The 21,041-nt window shown below is 35.6% G+C and overlaps 1 protein-coding gene across 1 annotated transcript in view; it reads right to left on the minus strand.

The window, feature by feature from the left end:
- Positions 1-21,041, minus strand: part of LAMA2 (laminin subunit alpha 2) — a 594,513-nt gene that overhangs the window by 352,249 nt on the left and 221,223 nt on the right. Inside the window, 2 exon segments of the mRNA XM_047758965.1 lie at positions 1,349-1,438; positions 4,453-4,632. Of these exon segments, the coding sequence (XP_047614921.1) occupies positions 1,349-1,438; positions 4,453-4,632 (270 nt within the window).

Below are 21,041 nucleotides of genomic sequence, written 5' to 3' on the forward strand. Positions count from 1 at the left end.
TGGAACCATAAGTGAGGAGCTTTTCCTGAATAATAGAATGGAGAGAAGAAAAAAACACTGGGACTATATTCCCAAATGCAAAACTCTTGTTAGTCTGGGAAGGAAAAGGTGCCAGCCTTGGGAGCGGGTATATTTGATCAACACAGTTTAGGGAGGGAGGTCTGGGCTGGTTCTGGAATTACTGAGCTCAAAAGTAGAAAAGAGCAGAGTCCCACTTAGGAGTGGTCTTGAAGACTGAAATCCTTTCTCTGATTCCCGAGATCCACAGATTTTCTGGGTTGGATTAATCCATTGTAAGGCTTTCCTCCAAGTACTATTAACATCTGCTGCAGGAATTGGTGAGAGAGTAGATTCCTAGGCATGGAGGGCCACGGATATAGCAGAAATCTAATACCCCAAGCCCAAAATCTCCTGTCTGTGTATGTTTAAAGTACAGTCTTATTTTATTGCATGGAACTGGCCCTCCAAGGCTGCCCTGCGGGCTTTCAAAGCTTGGGAAATACTGCTTATCAGTACTCACGATAAATAGTGCCCACACCCTGCAGAGAGCAGCACCAAAACCTTGCCCAGAAAAAAAAGCCAGGGTTTTGAATCTTCTCTAGGAGGGAACTCTATGATGCATTAGTCAGAAAACTAGTTTTGAGAAAAATACCATTTGTATCAGTTTTCACAGGAAAAAAAAATATTTACGTAGGTAGCTATATTCACTGTTCTTACTACTCAATATATTTCTTCCATATGTTATACAGTACATGATTTTTGTGTTTCACCAGTTTGTTTATGACTGAGAAAAACAGATGCTCATCCATCTTCTTTTTTTCAGTTACGTTCACTTAATACAATGTCATTAATGAAAAATTCAACCCCAAACCATTCCAGTGTTTTCAACACTCTCTTGAATACTCTCTTCCACTGTACTCCTTACTGCCCCTGTCCTACCTCAGCTTCCTGTTCCATGGTCATTTATATTTACTCATGCACATTTTTCATTTGTTTGCATTAATTTTCTGATGAAAATTCTTAAAAGAAAGGGTTAGGTCGATTGATAGCAGGCATTCTCTAAAGCTAAATCATAAAGCAGGCTGTCATAGCTAGAGAGGTTTCAAAATAGATAGACCGGTTTGGAGCCTTTTTGGAAAAAACTAATCTGTTTTCTGATACTGTGATGCCTGCCTTCAAAGTCTATCATCCTAACTGCCAGCTCTATTTCACCCGGCATGGCTTTCTGTTACACCATCTAAGTGGGGACCTGACACCCATTCACAGCGCCCCTGCCAGCAAAGTTTCTCATGAAGCATTTTACAGTTCAGAGCTTCATTTTCCCCACGCATCCTATAAATATACATACATTTGTCACTGGATCAAGTGGACAAGCCCTGGCATGACCATAGCAGATGCACATCCCTCCAACTGAAATATCCTTGATGGAGTAGTAATACTGCAAAAAGCAATCCAGAGAGAAATCCTGTTAAGAAGACTGCAAGGTGAAAGTAACAAAGGGAACATTCAGTTAAGAACTTGGCTTTCTGTTTGTATCCTTAGTTTGAAGCACAAGTAAGTCCTCACATTGCAACCATAGCCTCAAAGACAAAATGCCTCTAATTTACGTTTGGTGGGCATTTTAGAATTTTCTTTCTTGTGGACAGCCCAGAGTCCATACTGGAGTACTTATTATTGAGAGCAAATTGTTATGAGGTGGGAGGAGCAAGGATGATGATTCTTCATAAAAGTTGAAATAAAAGAAAACGTCTTTTATTGTCATTATAGGAATTCAGTGATTTATATGCAGACTGTTTTACTTGACGGATTTGAAAGGAATCAACAAATTTAGGGGAAATCACGCTCATAACAACACACTTCTTAACCATATCAAGAAGGAAATGAAAAGTAATTACCTACACGTTTGATTTAATGTAATGTAAGGAGTAAACTAGATGTGTGGAACACTTTTTTTTCATTATTATGTTAAACTGGGCATGCAATGACTTTCCTATCTGAGTTAATGTAGAACTATGTTTCTAATTACTTTCATCTATCCAGCTATTTTTAAAAGATTATTAATAATTATAGAACTGGGCTATTTTTAAATTTTAATTAATTTGTATAGAACATTTATAGTTGTTAAGAGCACCTCACATTATCTTATGGAATCTCAGTGGTAGATAATTCTCTTATTCCAATTACTTACATTAAAAAACTCCCACACATTTAGTGAGAATAAGTATGTAGACACAGATCTAAGTTCCCTGGCTAAGAGTTCCCTTTTTCCATCTACTTCTTTTAAAATTTTTTTTCTTTTTGTTTGTGTTTATTGTTTCCATATAACATCCTTTATAATATTTGTATTACTTTATCCTATGTGGTATACTTTGATCTTATACTAATGTAACTTGGTAGGAAGTTTAGTGAACATAAAAGTTTGCTACTTGCCAACTTCATAACCTAATAAGGCAGATACAAATACAGAGAGCTGCTCAGAATGCTGATACAGTAGTTTTGTAAATGTTTTTAAAATTGAGGTTTGTTTTAAATATAAATGTATAATGCTTCATTTTTTGAGTCATGAAGAGGAGCTAAAGTTCAATATCCTATTTTTATGTTTATATTTATATGCAGTGTTTACTGAACTTGAGTCCTTTTAAAAACCATATTTATATGTTGAATTTACTGCACTATTTTAAAGGTTTATTTACAATGAAGTTATAAATAATAGATGTGCACCCCAACCGCCTCTCTGCCTCTAAAAAAGATGATAAAAGGAACATATTTATTTCCATTGATTTTTTCTTTGATAGATATACTGTCAGCAAAGATTAAATTTCACTTCAAAATTATTCCATAGTATATATTTTTTAAGTCATGCAAAAATTAAAAATAAAAGTGATTTTTTTAAATCAGTGGGAGATCTAAACCTTGCTGTTAAATAATGATTAGTTTTGCATAACACAATTTACAATATACTGAAATGCAGTACAAAGTAAAATTATTTCAGGTTTGGAAAATACAGGGCACGAAAATGTGTTGCATGGGATGTAAAACTTTAAAAGTTTTTCTGTAATGATGGAGAAGTGAGGTGTGGGTAATGAGAAGAGAAAATGTGAGGGGTACTTAGGAGTTGTGAAAAGCACTGCCCTTCAATATTCAGCCTGCAGGTTCAGCAATTCGCAACTGGTGACAATAGTCTAACCTCAGTATGGTCATTCTGGAATGGTGTTTTGTCTCATAATCTATTTCTCCCTACAATCCTCTTTTGACCTCCATGTCTAGTCATATAGCAGATATTCTGTTAGCATGTATTTGCTTTATGAATTTCCAGCTGAACTGACCTACTTGGTAGTAATGTTCTGGTTGTGTAGCAGCCTATAAGGGAGATGACATAAAACAGTGAATCTAGCAAGGCATGGATGGCAGGAAGCACAGCTAACACTCACAGCAAACTGGGCTCATCATCCATGTCATAATCTCTCAAATCCCCATTTAACATTGGAAAACAACGCTCTGCTAGCTCTTGGTTTCAGTGATCTGTTGAAAGGCGCTATAACCTTTTTTCTGATATAAAATTCATAAGGGTAAATAAAATAGTACAGAGAATCATCTTTTTCCTACCGCAGAGCTTTTTTGGACAATGTCTTCTGATTCGTTAATGAAGCACACAGCAATTATTTGATTAGACAAAATGGTCCACAGACCAGTAACATGAATATCACCTGGGAACTTGTTAGAACTGTGGTTTCTCAGCGCTGCTTTAGACCTACTGACTTGGAACCTGCATTTTCACAACATTACCAGCTGATTCTGTGCACATTAAAGTTTAAGATATATCAGGATGTGATGTGATATGCCTCGTGTGTGTGTGTGCGCGCACTCTTGATAGAAAATGTGTTTCTTAGTGTGAATTGCAACCAAATATGTTCCAAAGCCCATGCACTCCCTGGAGGAATCTCCTAAAGTCAATTATAGTAGTACAGATCAAAGTGTGGAAAAACTCATTTAGTCCTCAAAAATAAGATTACAGGCGTTCCTGCTATGGCACAATGGGATCAGTGGTGCCTTGGGAATGCTGGGATGCAGGTTCATCCCCGGCCTGGCACAGTGGGTTAGGGATCTGGCATTGCTTCGTCTGTGGCTTACATCCCAGTTGCAGCTCAGATCTGATCCCTGGCCTGGAAACTCCATATGCCGCAGGGTGGCCAAAGAAAACAATAATAATAATAATATTACAAAGCAGGTATTTGTATCTTGATTGTGCCAAAAGGGAAATGAAAGTTTAGAAGTATTAGAAAGTTTGATAAGTGTTACACAGCTAATAAGTGGTAGAGCTTGGACTTAAGCAAAGGAAGGTCTGTGGAATTTTAAAGTCACTGAAGAGTATTTTTAAAAATTATTTACAGACAATTAAAACAAAAGGTGCATTATCACTCCCAGGCTCCAAGATAATGCACCATAACTTACTCTTCGCGTAACAATGGGGTCAATTTCTCTTGGATCTTTGTGAGCAAACATCATCAAATCGGCATTCAAGGTGCGGATTCTCTGAAATCTCAGGCGAATATAGCGAGCAGAAGTAAATTCTAGCAGTTCAGGAGAAGGGTCATCAGCACTGGGTCGCCCATTGATCAAAGAGATGTGAATCTACAGAATATGGGAGATAATTTAACAATTAAGGTTACCAACAGTTAAATATGTGGTTTTGTTGGATTTTTATTAGAAAAACAGAGTTAAGCTCCCCTTCTCCCAGTTAGTCAGGCAGATACAGTCTCATATTTACTTACTGGAATGCAGTGAAGTAATTGAGGAATTTTATGAATGTTTTGACACATGAACACCCAATTCATTAATTTGTATTTTAGGTGCTCTCTATATACTGCGATTACTCATATCTCTCTGTACCAAGGCATTGCATCTACTTGGACCTTCCTGGGGTTTCCACAAATTCTTAAATAGGTCATTATTTTTTTCTGAAAATTATCACTCCTTGAAATTATATACTTTGGTATACAGGTAAAAATCAGAAAACTTAGTTTAAAAAAGTTAGAAAATATCAGACAAAAACAAGACCATTAGGAACTTAATTTCATTTTTATTCTGAACTTGCAAGTATCTAATTATATAACCTTAAAATATAGAAAGCAAAAATTGACACATTATAAGAAAAACTGCACAAACCTCCAATTACAATGGGAAATTTCAATAAGTTGTGGGGTTTTTTGTTTGTTTTTAGTCATTGATAGATCAAGAAGGCAAAACTTTATCAATGAAATGATACATCCTATGAAAAATACCCTCTGAAAATACATTAATACCTGGATAGAATGATACATTTTCCAGCAAAATAATTTAGCATAATTGACACCAGAAGAAATCAAATCAAATCTAATCATACCATTTTTCATGAAAAAATGGACAAATGGTCAAGGAGCTCCCCTTCCAAAGTACATGAAGCTTACATGCTCTCACAGGGATTTCATGAGGGCAGAGAATTCTAAATCATTTGCTAAAATAAGAAGTACTTCCATCACAGATAAAGGAATTATTTTTCTAATGCAAAAACAACCCCTATGAGTCAACAATAAAAAATACCAACAACATAAACAAAAACAGAAAAAAGCTGTAAGGGGACAATTCAAACAGAGGGAAACAGAAATGGCTGTTAAACTTTTAATAAGACAGTGAACATCATTCATACGAGATCTGTTCATTAAAACCACTCTAAAAAACTCTTCCATATTTTCAAGTTGTCAGAGCCCCAAAATATTAATAATACTCCCCAATGTCAAGACTGAAGGGCTACAGGAATTCTCATACACTTACAGGTGTGAGCATAAAATGGCACAGACCCTTACAGAGGTGAATTTAGCAATAACCACCCAAATTGCAAATTTTTACTTAGAAATTGCTCTTTTTGGAAATTATCCTACAGATGTTATATGCATCATTAGTCAGCAGATAATTAATGATATATAAAAATACATATAATTTCTATGGCATTTTTTGGCTATAGCAAAAGAATGGAAACAATCTAATATCCATCAGTGGTTAAATAAATTGTACATCTATATGGTGAATTATGTGTACTATAAATAAGAACGAGGAAACTCTCAATATACTGATAGGAAGAAGTACTTTCACTTTTTTGTACTTTGTAAATGCTTCATTACCTATGCAATAAATCAAATCAAATCAACATTGTTAAAGAAATTGAAACTGAGTGGTAGGTTTTGGACGAAAACATACACACACAGCATGTGGACACAGACACAGGAGGCTAAAAGAGACAGGAATGCAAGAAGAAAGGAGTCCTGTGCTGGACCCAAAGCTATTCAGGAACACGACAGTCTGAAAGTGCACTGGGAACTGTGACTAGAGATCACCCGCTGGAATTTTCATCCTCTTTTGCAAGATGATAGATCATGTGTGTTAATTATATTTTTTGACAGGAGAGGCAATATGTGTTTCCATTCCTAATATCCTGCATTTAGATAATCCCCGAGAGCATTTTACAAACTGACTGCCAATAAACTACTGAGTCGCTAGAGGAATAAATACAGCAAACTCTGAGATGAGAAACTAATTCTGATGTCACAAAGAATAGACTTAAAATGCCTCATGATAAAAATATGAAATGTCTCAGCTAATTGAGTCTACCTTGGATACTTAGTCAAGAATAAATTTACTTAATCAACATTTGAGGATGACAAAATGCAAGGTCTCCTAAATACTGAATCTCAAAATACAAAATATTCTCCTTCTAAAAGAAAATTCTAAAAGGGTCAAGTAGATCTTGTATATTCTCCTCAGTTCTGGCATCTAGTATGTGAGACAAAAATGTGTTTAAAATCAAATTGTCTCATTTAACATCAATTAAATGTTAAAGAAGGAATAAACAGATGCATAAAGCAATTAAAATGAGTTCCCCTTAGACATTAATTTTGGCACCCAAAAAATCACCAGCACCTTTGAATTCATGCTTAAATTTCTGTCTTTCAAGTTCTTCCTTGACTGCTCCTAAAAAATGCTATATGAAAGGAGGAAATCAGTACATGTCTAGGATTAAGTTTTCTGAAAATTACTAAGGTTTATTTGGCATTGATACTATGGTGGACTGTATTTGTGCTGTACATGGAATAAGTAAGCGCCTCATTTATACATACGGGAACTTTACAAAAAACAGTGCACATGTTCTCATTTAGGTTAATAAACCATATGATAACTACAGAAAAGATTCAGCAAAAGAACACTTCTCCTCACAGCTTTGGTATTTTCAACAAGCTACTCCGCCAAGAGCTCTTGTGAGTATAGTCAGTCCCAAGCTGTTTCTGAGATATAAAACCAGACAGCTGTTTGGCCATGTTGTGTGCAGCTTACTGCCATCATTTTTTTTTCTTTTTACACTTTTCTTTTCTTAACTCTTTCAAAATAAATCATAATACTGGACACGATATTACCACTGGCGTTTCGCCGTGTAATTCCATGTCCACTGGATAGTTTAGCATACGTCCTGATTTCCTATGGGGTGACAACTAGAGGGTGTCTGTCTTTAAAAAGATGAAAAGCATCAGTCCTCAAGACTACCACCGTATTGCTGCAAGGCCGTGGGAAGTCTGTGGCACTCTAGCATCTTCTGAAATAATTTCCACTACAGACATGTTGGTGGATATATGCTCACGCTGTCAAAGGAATTCATACCAACTGAAAATATCAGCCTGATTGAAAACTGTTTTTCTTTTTAGATTTTAAAATTACACTCTTCTTTGAAATCAGTTTTTACAGATAGAGGAAAAACCCATTAGAGATCTATTTTTATGACCAAATGACTAAATCAATATTACATTCCACTTATCCAAATAAGTATGCTATGTAAACTGGCTTCCCTTTGCAGATGGATAAGAAGTTCATGCCTTTATGGCATTTTTACTTTCATTATTACAATATAATTTAAAGATGGTTTATGCAGCAACTAGTAAGTTTCTAGTATGGATGATGGTCCCTTATTATGTTTTTCTATTTCTATAACTACATCTGCTTTACGTTACTGCAAGAGCTATGTTCCTAATATCCTCCCCAAGTTTGTTGAGTGAATGGATGTGGTAGAAATGAAGGCTACTCAAGGATCAATATAATAAGGATAAGAAAACTTGAAATGAGTAGTGGAATGGATGGAATTAACCTGAGGTGCTCTGAGAACATTTTAAAATCCCCTTTGATACATCAATTTCTAAGGGTGCCAATGAAGTTGGTACAATGGTTTGAAAGTAAGGTGACCCCAGGAAATACAACAATAATTTCTCATGTGTAGGATGAGATTAGCTACCTATAGGTGTGGTCAAAGAATGTGTAATGTGTATATAAATGAGTGGGTGAGACTTATGAGAACCTCTTAAATCTAATCATGATTAATATGATATTAGTTTAGAGAGGGAGAATAAAGTCACAATGGTAACTTTGAAAAATGAACCCAACCGCTTGTATGTTATGTTACTCGGGGCATGGAAAAGAAAGAACGCATATGTTTGGAGAAAGGAGGTGAAACGTATGAAGCTTAGGAAAAGGTGACAGTGCAACAATTTGCCACTGTGTTTCTAGCACAGAGTAAACAAAGGTTCTGACTCTGGCTCTGGGGGGTTAACAGGAATTCCAAGTGGTCAATGTTCAGTCTCTGTCATACTTGATCTACTAGCAGCATTTGAAACTACGGATTTCTCCACTTATATTCAGGAGAGTACACTGTCTTTGCTTTCCTCCAACTGCTCCAGCTACATCTTGTCAATTCCCCTCACTAACTACCTTCTCTCCTCCCTAACTTTCTAATATTGCAGTACCACAGTGCCCAGTCCTTGCCTTATCATATTTACTGGATCAGTTCTATCCATACTTAATGACACTACCAGAGTTCACAGATTTAAATATACTACACTAATGCCTCCCACACTTATCTCTCTAAACTTGCTCTCTCCTCTGAAGATTGGGATGCAGAATTCAACTGCCTCTTTGATCTATTTATGTGGCTTTCTAACAGGTATCTCAAACTTGAGTGCCTGCTCTTCATCACCAGTGTCTTCAATCCCACTAAATAATTCTATCCTTTCAACGATCTAGGAACAACAACTTGGAGTCATGCTTGCCTGCTGTAGTTTTCCTTCTTTCTACACCCAGTTTGTCTGCAAATCTTGTTGGCTTTACCTTCATAATATATCCAGCATCCAAACACTTCTCACCACCTCCATTAAAACCATCTCCGTGCAAGATTTCATCATCTTGTATCCAGGCACTAAAATAATGATCTCAACAGGTCTTCCTGCTCCAATTCTTAGAGTCTATTTGCAACAAAAAGCTCTTTCATTTGTTTGTTTGTTTTCCATTTTTTAAAAGTTTTTAGTAAATGTTTCCATAAATTTAATCTCTGTATTCCTTTTAAAAATCACAAACTTAATAGTAATAATTTAAAATACTTAGACCAAACAAAGCCAACTCTTACTCATGCTGCAAGTTGGTCAATGTTTCCTATACTTTGCCAGATAATCTTCAATAATGTCTGCAAAGAAAGAGATTCCTCTTCGATAGGTTATGTGTAAGAGGTAAAACCTGTCACCTTTATGAAAATACTGTAAACCATAGCAAAAGAAACCCATTCCCATCTCAAGTCCCATGCCACAATCACGTTCATCATTAGCAAATTGCATGAAAGTCATTATTTCTTGAATAAGAGCAAAAGCTTTTCTTCTCTCCTCATCATTTGGGACCTCAACAATGGCTTGCAATTTTTTTTTGAGGTTAGCAGCTGTTTTGGGGAACTACATAAATATTCCTCATAAAATACAACTCTGGTCTCATCATGCTTTTCTGTAAAACCTTCCAATGCTTCCCTATTTCATTACCAATACAAACCAAAATTTTTACAATGAACTGTCAGATCCTATACTATCTGCAATGCCACCTCCCCACTGCTACCCTCTAATATTTCCAATGGAGAAAACAATGGCTTTTTGGAGCTCTTTTCTTACTTTTTCCCTCTTCCACCCTGCTGCAGCCAGGCTGCCATCTTTGTTCAAGCATACCAGGTAGGCTTTCACCTCAGGTTTTTAAATTTGGAGTCCCTTGCTGGAATGTTATTTTCCCAGATATTGCAATGCTCACTTTTTCATTTCATTCAAAACTTGCTCAGATGAGATCTTCGCAATAATTCCTTCCATGACTCTCTAATACAGTGTAATTTTTTTTGCCCACAGTACTTTTCTACTAACATACCATAAATATGATTTACCTCTTTACCTTGCTGATTATCTCTCTCCACTCTCTAGAACAAAAGTCCCAAGAGTTCAGGAATTTGTATTTTGTTAACTGATAAAATTCCCAGATAGGCTAATACCTAAATAAAACTGAGTGTTAGGTAAAGATTTTTAAATAAAGAAACTTATGTAAATTCTAAATAGCAAATTCAACTAGCTTCCAACCTGAAAATCAATTTCACTGAATAATTAACCAGATATTTCTGTTATTATATGTTTAAATCTTTGAGTATGGTTTTTCCACAGAATGAAATTAAAGACAGTAATCATCAATATCATTTTCTACCCAAGCATTTTGAGTTAAGTTGATTTAGAGAAAATCAGGAATTAACAGCTTTGAGTCAAGATTTCCTTACATCTAGGTCTACTACATTTGTTAATATTAGTCAAACATTAGTTAACTTTATTCTCTATTACACAAAGCTTCATTTTGACAGGGTATTTTCAGCTGAGGACATATTCTGACTATTTCATAGTCCAACCCATAAATGATATGCTATTATCTGTAGAAGAGTCCATGAGAACACAATAGCATATATTTAAATTATAAAGTAGACTCCTTAAACCCTATGTACATGTAATAACTATCGATAAGGTTAATTAAAAATTACAGAGTATCTTGCTTCTAAAAGAAAAGATTTTACTAAATGTATTATCATCTTTATGGATTGTCATTAGTTTTATTTTCTATAACTGAACAGTTATTGAAAAATAACCTTTCTTACCTTATCAGACCAATAACCTTTCTTTCTTATCACTGCAGTTGTTAAAAACTTTCCAAATTAATGCAATATTTTTAAAGTTTTAAAAATATGAAAATACATGAATATATGAAAATTAATGCACGGATAATAAAAATATACTGGATAAATAAAAACTCATGTCATTTATAATATAAGTTAATAAAATATTTAAACATTTCAGAGTAGCTATTTCCCTATCTTTAGGTTCTTAATGAGGAAATGCGGTATTATTAAATGAATCTTTTCCAGTCCATTATTTCCAGTTATATCAGGCACAGTTTATTAAAGTCTTCTTTCTCTTTTGGCTCATATTTTGTTATTTCCTCCAACTAATGTCTTTAATTTTCATGATTACTTTTATTAATTCTAATACTGCTCATTTTCACAGCCAGAAAATGAAATACTCTGAAGGCTTGAAACACATGTGGACAAAGCTTTGCAGACAAAGCTTCATTTCTGGTCCTACCTCTGCATACTTCAATATTTCTCATCCATTCATTTAGTCAGTCACTCATTCATTCAAAAGTATTTACTGAATGCTTATTACATTCTAGGTCACTGAAGCATTTTCACTCCCCCTCTTGTGTTATGATCTAACTCACCTTTGGGACTTTCGTCAAAGACCTTTTATGTCTCTTTACTGCTCCTATTAGCACAACATACTTTATACATCTTCAAAGTTTCAGTGAAAATGTCAGTTCTGCCCTTCCATGAATACAGCCTGTCTTGGAGCTCTTCCTATGAATTCTCTGAGTCTACTATTATCATTGCCTGTTTACTTGTTTGTGTCTGCTACCAGACTGTAAACTCAGGGGTAATATGAACTTTGTCTTATTTACAATATGGTCTTAGTGATTAACATAGTGAGTAGCACACAGTAGATTCAATAATTATTTGTTGAATGGATAAATCAACATCAGTGTCCAAATATTTTAGACTGTAATAGAATTTCCAATGAATTAATTTTCTTCACTCAAACATTCACAATTTTTGTATTGTATGTATGGTTTACATTTTGACTTTGTATCTATTTCGCCTATATTTTTAATTTCATTATTGGATGTACATCAATAATTTTTGCATAAATTGTATTTGTCATAATTCAATAAATCTCATTAGAGGGGTAATAATTCAAATACCTAAAAATATTATATGAGAATTTCTGTAGCCCCAACATTTGTATAAATCATCAAGAAATTGTTTAACTAATTAGTAGAGCCATTTTTGAAGATAAAAATAACACAATATACTTGTATATCCTAAAGTGTTTCAATATTCCTACTTCCCACAAATGGAAAGATTTTCCTTTCATGCAGAGTGCAGTGTACTGAATTATTTTGGGAGGTCTCTAATAGACATCACACTATCATTAGAAGTTTGCAAGCCAAACCAAAACAGCTACTATTCTTCCATGACTACTGTGTTGCTGGAAAAGTTATATACGTTTTTATTTTTTTTGCTCTTTAGGGCCACACCCACGGCATATGGAGGTTCCCAGGCTAGGAGTCTAATCAGAGCTACAGCTTCCATCCTAGGCCACAGCAACATGAGATCCAAGATCTAAGCCACATCTGTGACCCACACCACAGCTCAGGCAATGTCAGATCCTTAACCCACTGAGCAAGGCCAGGGATCCAGCCCGCAACCTCATGGTTCCTAGTTGGATTTGTTTCTGTTGCACCACAATGGGAACTCCTAATATTTTAATATGTAAAATGTTGAAGACTGTGTGACATTAATTTCCTTAACTAACCTCTTCCAAGAATATAAGAAAATGTTGGCTTAACGAACTATTTAACAAATATGACTATATTACTGACAAGCCTATCCTAAGCTTAGTCTTAACAGGTCTTTTGCAGCTCCTATAAAACTATTTTCCTTTTGACATCTAATTGGTTTCAATTGCCCCTGAAACTTAAATGCTTTCTTCCTGTTCCTTAGAATTATCGAATTTGTTTTTCCTGGATGAAAGCTTTTCCTTCCATGAAATACTTACATAGATTCATTACTGTCAAAGCAATGATCATCAATAAACTACAGTAGATAAGAAAATCAATTTTCTTTGATGAGTATTTGTCATCTTACGTTTTTATTTTTCTTCTTTCTTAATGAAACTATTTAATATATTGTGCTCCAAAAGTTGTGTAGCTTCTCTCTTGGTCAAAGAAGAGTACCTCCTTCTCCCTCTGTCTCTGTCTCTCTCTCTATCTCTCTGTATCAGAGTTACTCAGAGTTATTTATTTTTTGTACCAAACCAAGATTTCATGTGGCGGTGCCTTCTAACAACTATGGAATTAACACACAGAAGGACTGAGTGTCTTGGAAAGATCAAAAACAGAAGCAAAGCCTCAGCCGCTTTAGTACTTCCAATTTTCTCAAAGTTTCAAAATTGGTATGGTCCTTCTTTTCAAAAAGCTTCTGGTGGTCTTTCTGCCTTCTACAAGTCAAAGCAATCCAGCAAAGTATTTAATTCTAAGCCCTTTGAGTTTAGGTTAGTTTCATCTGAAACCTGTCCAGATGGGTGACATGTAATCCATCATAACTGAATGGAAGATCCCACTGGTCATGATGTATTAAAGACATAGGGACAACTAAGTCCCTGAAATTTTCAAAAAGGGGAAATAATTAAATGTAAATATCACTCCCTTTTTTTATCTAAAAGGATATTGACACACATGAGCTCATTTTGTATCTATTTTAACATTTATAATTATTTTCAAATAGTAATTTTCAAAAGTATTCCAAGTTGGAAATTTTTCATTTATATTTTTCTTTCTCCAGTTAAAGTATATAATCTTTGCATGGATAAAGAAGAGTTATCAAAATAGGTTTTCTCCTTCTCTTTTGGGAGTGCTTCTTTTAATTTTTATCAAATGCAGATGTTATTACTAAATCTTCATGCTGTTGAGCAAAGACTATATAGGGATACAGACATCATCTGAAATTCACAGCAAGGAAAGAATCCTAAAGGAGTAGTTTCAGAGCAGACCATGAGGGGAAACTCTCCAGAATAAGAATTCATTCACTATCCTCAAAAATTTGCTCCAAATTTTGTTTTGGATGTGCCTTAACCAGAGACAGACTAAGAGAATAAATCATGAGTCATCTGTTCCAACCTCACAGCTATTTTTAAAATTTTTTTTGCAATACACAAGAGTTTACACATAAAAACAATTGTGGTTATGATTGCATACTTACTGAATACTAGACACTCTTGCATATAATCTGTATGTACTAACCCATATAGTATTACCTCATTTAATGCTTACAACAACCTCATGAGATTGGTTGTTTATTATTACCTACATTTTTAAGAAGAAAAAACAGACACAAATTTTAACAAGTATGGCTAAGTTCATATAGCTAAACTGTATTCTAATTCTAGTCCGACTTCATTGGCTGAGGTCCTCAGGTCACCATTACAATAGGCATTTGCTGAATGAATAATAGTGGTCATCTAGGCACTATTTTGAGACTTCTAGCAACATTAAGCTCACCACGGGTGAGACAATCTTCTCTATGCCCTATCTCCATTATTTATTTGCTTTATTTGAAATACTGTCTGTGACGGCCACTGGTATTGTAACTTCATTTTCTCTTTATAATCCTGCTCTTGCTCCTCTGGAATTATCTAGCTTGTTCACCTTCCCCCGTTCTTGACTTTTTTCTTCATGAATTTGGATCAGGTTTATCCTACTAGTTTACCCGTTCTAGACTTCTTTGGGTAAACTGTTTACTACGCCCTAAGTCACCATTGAGGAACTACTACCAGGTCATATGGTGTCCAGGCCTCCTGCAAAAGGTGTAGGAATGAAGTATATTAAAGCACAGAGGATCGATAAGCCAAGGAGTAGTCCCAGACCTGATTACTATCTTGGTATTGATCCATATCAGTAGAGATCCTCCTGGTAAATAGAAGCAAAGTTCTACATTACCCAAAATCAGAACCAGAACCCGTCTAAGGCTAAAGCATCAATTGTTCAGAAAAGAGCCAATCCAGTAACATCACAGTAAATGAAACTGATAATTGGCACAACATTGTAAATCAACTATACCTTAATTAAAAATTTAAAAATAAATGAAACTGGTTAGGACAGGTTTCTTACTTAAGCATTTTAGTAAGTAAAAAGCACACACTAGCACACAAAAAATTAATTTGCACTTTATGGCAAATTCTAATAAGTAGAAAGTCCTAAAATCTCAAGTTATAAGGAGAAGTGAACAATAATAGGTTAATACCAAAAATAAATGTCCATGCAACTAATATGCTCTTCTTTAGTATGGAGAGCTATTAATGAAAATTCCAAATTTAAAAAAAGTAACAAGAGTACAATGACCTACATTGGTAGGACAGAACAATCAGTACACTTGAAAGCCATATAATAACAGCACAAAGGGTAACTTAAGCAACATTTTCCTGTTTTGTTTTCAGTCCCTGTGTGGGAACACTTGTTTAAAATCAAAATAAAATTTTGGAGCAAGAGGTTTAGATACCGTGCCAGATCCTGTGTCATTAGATTGGAACAAAACCTACATGCGTACTTGAAAGAGAAATGCAATCTCTCTTTCATTCTCATTCTTTGACTCAAGGGTTCCTTAGAAAGAAATGTATATGTGGGTGTGTGTGTGCCTGCATGTGTCTGTGTGTTGCAAATATATAAATGAAAGCTATGAAAATACATGAATTTGATTTTTCCTAGTTATACAGAATGGCATTTTTGGGGTGGCCACTGGCAACCTCAACTAATTTAATGTTCAGAAAGGATCAATATCAGATGTCAGAGACTTTAAATGATGGAGACATACTTAGAGATGGGTTTGAACATAGCACAAGGTCCTCAAGATTGAGCATGCCCCCTAGGTTATCCATATTTCTAATCATCCCTAACCTATGTGTATACAAATTAGAGTTCCGAGCTGGTTGCCCACACCCTCCATCCTCTGACAGGTGCCTACCCACTGCCTATTCCCACCAATATAAAGACAGACACATTCTCTGAATGTTTCCTTCTTCTGCCATCTTTCCTCTTTTTTTATTACTTTTACATTATTAACTTTGTAATGTATCCTTCATTATCTTTGTTTATTCTCCACTCATCTCTTACATTTTTTATTCCTGTGGTGTTTCATTTTATTTTGTCTTTAGAGTCAAATTGTACATCTATAGTTGATCAACTTTCTATCTTTTCAAGTTAAATCATGTGTTCTATTACTTTAAACCTAGCCTAACTTGGTAAGGAGAACCTACAGGTTTTACCTCTCCAATCCTAATACTTCTCATTGCACAAAGAATAAAAAACAGCAAAATAAATTGGGGTTTTTTTATAGAACAAAATTTCATAATTCCATAACTGAGGCAATTTTTTACTCATTGGGCCTATAAATCTGACTATTAATGAGTCTGTGTGTAAGACTACAAAGATGTTTGTGCATATTTGCTTTTAAAATTTGGACTAATACCATTCTTGGTGTTCTGTATAATTGTGTGTGTGGATGTGTAGTGTGTGTGTTGAAACAGTTAATCACAGTTCAAGACCATATATTTTGAAGCAGACTGCTTGGTTCAAAGTCTTGCTCTGCCACTCACTACTTGTGTAAATTTAGGCAATTGACTTAACCCTCTGTGCCTCAGTTTCCTCAATAAAAGGCAAATGATAATAATAATACCTACCTATTATGCTGTTTGCTAGATTAGAAACATAATTCATGCAACCTGAATATAAAATGCCTGGCGCACAGGAAAAACAATTGTTAATTGTTGTTACTCTCCAAAGAGGTAGAAAAATAACACAAATGGTTGTGTGTCTCTCTGCTAGGCAGGATGTGCCTCCTCCTTTACAGTAGTTACCTGTCACCAACCTGGACAGCTTCAGACAACGGCAGCAGTAGTGACAAAGTCCCCACCCACAATGGAGACATGACTCTGAAAATGCCAAGGATGTTGAACTTCAGCGGGAGACCATGCATCAAGAAGAAAGAGTAAAACATCTGCCTATATTTTGCCTCCTTGTTCATATACAGTTTCACAAAAGCAGTTCTGAAAAAGAAAGATCAGAGGACTTTCTCGCTCAAACCCCCTCCACCTCCATGCTGGGACTGTTGCTTTGATGATGGCCTGTTTTCCCATCTCCTGACATGACGGCCTTTGGGGCTGAGGACAGAGTAGGGGACCAAGTGCCAACACAAGGGCAGCCAAAGAGGAGGCAATACAATTACCAACATTTAGAAAGTGTTTTGTGAGAAGAGAAAGATGAAAAGGAAAAGGATGCATCCTTGGAAATCTTGTCTTCATGCTTAAAATTTCATTGGAATCACTAGGTTTGGAACACAGCCTTGGGATATGCACAGGTGGCTAGATACCATTCAAAAATATCAAGATTTTAAGGAAATGTTTCATTGAAGAGGTTCAGTGTCAATTTTACATGTTTTACTGAATAATAACAACAACAAATATGATCCATGTCAACAGTAGCCTAAGTTCAGGTTCCTACCATTATTCAGTACAGAACTGAGTCATAATCATTTATTTACTAAGTTTGTAAGACATTGGCTCTGTGCACCCCTGACATCTGTCCACCACCAACAGATCTCTAGTCCCTTCAAAGAAACAGACTGCACCAAGGGACCTCTCCTCCCACACAACCAGAAGATGAAGTTTTCTGTAGATTCACTGAGTACACAGTGTTCTTGTTCCTTTGCTGGACTCACACTAATAACTGACCACAGGAAGCTGCAGGGCCGTGCCCTCTAAGAAGCTCATGTTGTTGGTTAGCTGGCGGGGGTGGGAGGTATGCTGAAATTCAGGGCCTCATTTTCTGCAGGAAGCCATGCAGAATAGCGAATATTCAGAAACATTAAAACTTGAGAAAAATGACTAAACAGCTGATTCAAGGTCATTGATCATTATTGCAAGTTGTCTAAAGTGGATTTTGTTTTGCAACCTTTTTTTTTTCTTTCCTCTGACAAACACAGCGTGAATGAAAGGTAAAGGGAATAAAACATTTAATCAATCATCTAGGGGCCAGGGCTGAATTGCTTTCTGTTACACATTTGCTGCCAAGTTCACAGAATCAGGTTTGTTTTCAATTATTTGTAATATGCTTTCCCAGAAGAATTTATAATAGGCTGCTTAGGCACTGTTCCCTTTTCTATTAATGACAAAAATACAACTGTTCCTCCTTAGCAAAAAAGAAAAGGAGTTAAACTAGGAAAATTGTTATGAACATCGCTATTGGGCTTAAGAATTTTTTGGTTTGTTTGTTTTCTTTTCTAAACTGGCTCCAATGAGAAATGGCAACCAGGCTGTTTCATTTCTTCTTTCCCCATACTATGTTTATTTTCAAAATAAAAGGCTAACATTAATTTCTTTTTTGAGATAGTTTATAATATCTATAAAATACTAAAAATAAGCATATGTCATGATTATCTATGTCACTTTTGTAGTTCTAACAGCTGGGAACTTGGTTCTGTAAGTCTGGTGAATACTCACTGACCAGAATGCGATGTTTCCAGTCTCTCCATTTCCAAAATTACCTTTTCTCTTTCATCTTAAGACTCTCTTGTATCTTTTCTCTAGGCCTCTCATATCTTACCTCTATCAGCATCCCTGCCATCTTTGGTATCTCTAAATCTGATAAGGTGCTTATGAAAGACACAGACTGGTCAATAAGAGATGCCCTGGCAGTCTTTTGAGAGACAATGAAGAATCTCTGAAATCCTAATTACAGGCATCCCCAATGGGCTGATCACCTGTGTGGGAGGACAAAGCACAGACTTTTCCTGTCCCAAGCATCTCACTCCATAGTATAGGGCCAGAGATGACAATGACCATTCTCCAAAGCCCACCCTTACTCACAATGAACTACAGTATATCCCTAGAGGGCTGGTTTTGAAAAATCTCTGGCCTCTTACTGGCATTAGCACCGACTGGGGTTTCTTAGTAGGTTTGTCTGAAAATCTGATCGATATTCATTCCCTTCTTTCCTGATAATCTGCCTTCTTTTCTAATTCTTTCTTCTTGATCACAATTAAGTTCTTTTACTGGTTTATCTCATGACTTTCTCATCCTCCAGTTAATTTGCTTGAGTACTTGCTCTTAACTGCTTCTTAACAGCTCTACTGCTGCTTCTTTAAAATTCCTTTACCGGGCTCAAAAGTATGTTATGTTTTAAATAAAAGTTAACTTATTCTCAATTCTGATTTACCACCTTGTTTTGTGCTTGAATCTCTTCCTTTACAGCTGTAGATCCCTATTTCATCCAGTGGTATATTTAGGAAATGCTAGCACTGACAAGGAAAAAGGAAAATTCTCTTATAAATATCATCATCAATTTATACAATCTCTATAGAAGTACACATATATTATTAGCAATACTATTTCTTCTTCAAATGAGATGCAATATGTATGTAGGTCAACAAAGTAGTGAACAATTTCAAAATAAACATTCCAGAATCTATACATCCAAAGGAATGCTGCCTTTCACAATAATTATTTTGAAATGTTGTCATTATAACAATAGTGCCTTTCCTTTTATAATTTTAGTACTCCTTGTGTTCTTCTTTATTCCTGAAGTTTTTCTTTTAGTAGGAGGGAGACTATTTCAAAAACAAAGGTTATTAGGAAAAAGAAAAAATAAGTCACAAAAATTAAAGTTCAGGGTAGAGGAGTTCCCGTGCACTGCAGCTCAGTGGAAACAAATCTGAGTAGCATCTATGAGGATGCAGGTTCAATCCCTGGCCTCCCTCAGTGGGTTAAGGATCTGGCATTGCCGTGAGCTGCAGTGTAGGTCGCAGATGAGGCTTGGATCTGAGGTGGTTGTAGCTGTGGCGTGGGCCAGTGGCTACAGCTCCTATTCGATCCCTGCCTAGGAACCTCCATATGCCGTGGGTATGGTCCTAAAAAGACATACATACATACATAAAATAAAGGTCAGGGTAGAAATGAAAAATTCAAATTGGAAATAGAAAAAGGTATAGCTAGAAAGCCTTTCCGTGTTTTTCCTCCATTGCCTAGAATTCCAGGGCTTCTTACAGCTTTAGTATTTCTAAAGAATTAGCAATAGAGAGCTGTTGGGTAATATTAAACATTTAACAAACTGACAACCAAAGATAGTTTCCTTGAGAAATCTTCTCACTCATCAAATCAAATCCTGGTAGCCCAATGAAGACAAATATTCATTTATGATGGAAAGGATTTTACTATGTCAACATCACTTACAAAAAAAGGCTTAGAGTGGAGTTCCCATTGTGGCTCGGTGGTAATGAACCCAACTAGTATTCATGAGGTTGCAGGTTTGATCTCTGGCCTCACTCAGTGGGGTAAGGATCTGGTGTTGCCATGAGGTGTGCTGTGGGTTGCAGATGCTACTCAGATTCTGCGTTGCTGGGGCTGTGGTGTAGGCTGGCGGCTATAGCTGTGATTCAACCCCTAGCCTGGGAACTTCCAGATGCCATCAGTGTAGCCCTAAAAAGACAAAAAAAAAAAATTAAAACAAAAAAAGCTGACAAAAATATGCATTATGCTTGAAACTTAAATATAATTTATAATTCTTCCTGCTATTGTTTTCAGTCAGTAATATCATTAAAACACAACGGGTTAAATTAATTTCAGTGTGCTATCATTTTAGTGTAAATTATCATATTTATAAAATAACATACCCCATCTTCACACATCATTGAATTGTTTATGTTAATATTTTTTTCCTCCTTAAATTTTGGAAGCCAAAGAACAATTATGGGTCATCAAAATGTCCTTCCAGCTTGTGGAGTAGGTTGTGTTTGTATTTCAATGAACATCTGCTTGACAAATTGAAATGCTAATTATGATTTATCATTTCCGTGACATCAAATATCCAGATAGTAATAAACACTGATGACTAACTATATTTTTCAGTTTCACCCAGATGTTTGGCATCATCATACAAGACACCACCTTAGCTTTACAAAAAAAAATTTTTTTTTTTGAATTCTGGCACCTTATAGTGAAGGGGAAATGAATAGCAATGATGCAGCG

Source organism: Phacochoerus africanus, chromosome 2, assembly GCF_016906955.1.
Source record: "Phacochoerus africanus isolate WHEZ1 chromosome 2, ROS_Pafr_v1, whole genome shotgun sequence".
NCBI lineage: Eukaryota > Metazoa > Chordata > Mammalia > Artiodactyla > Suidae > Phacochoerus > Phacochoerus africanus.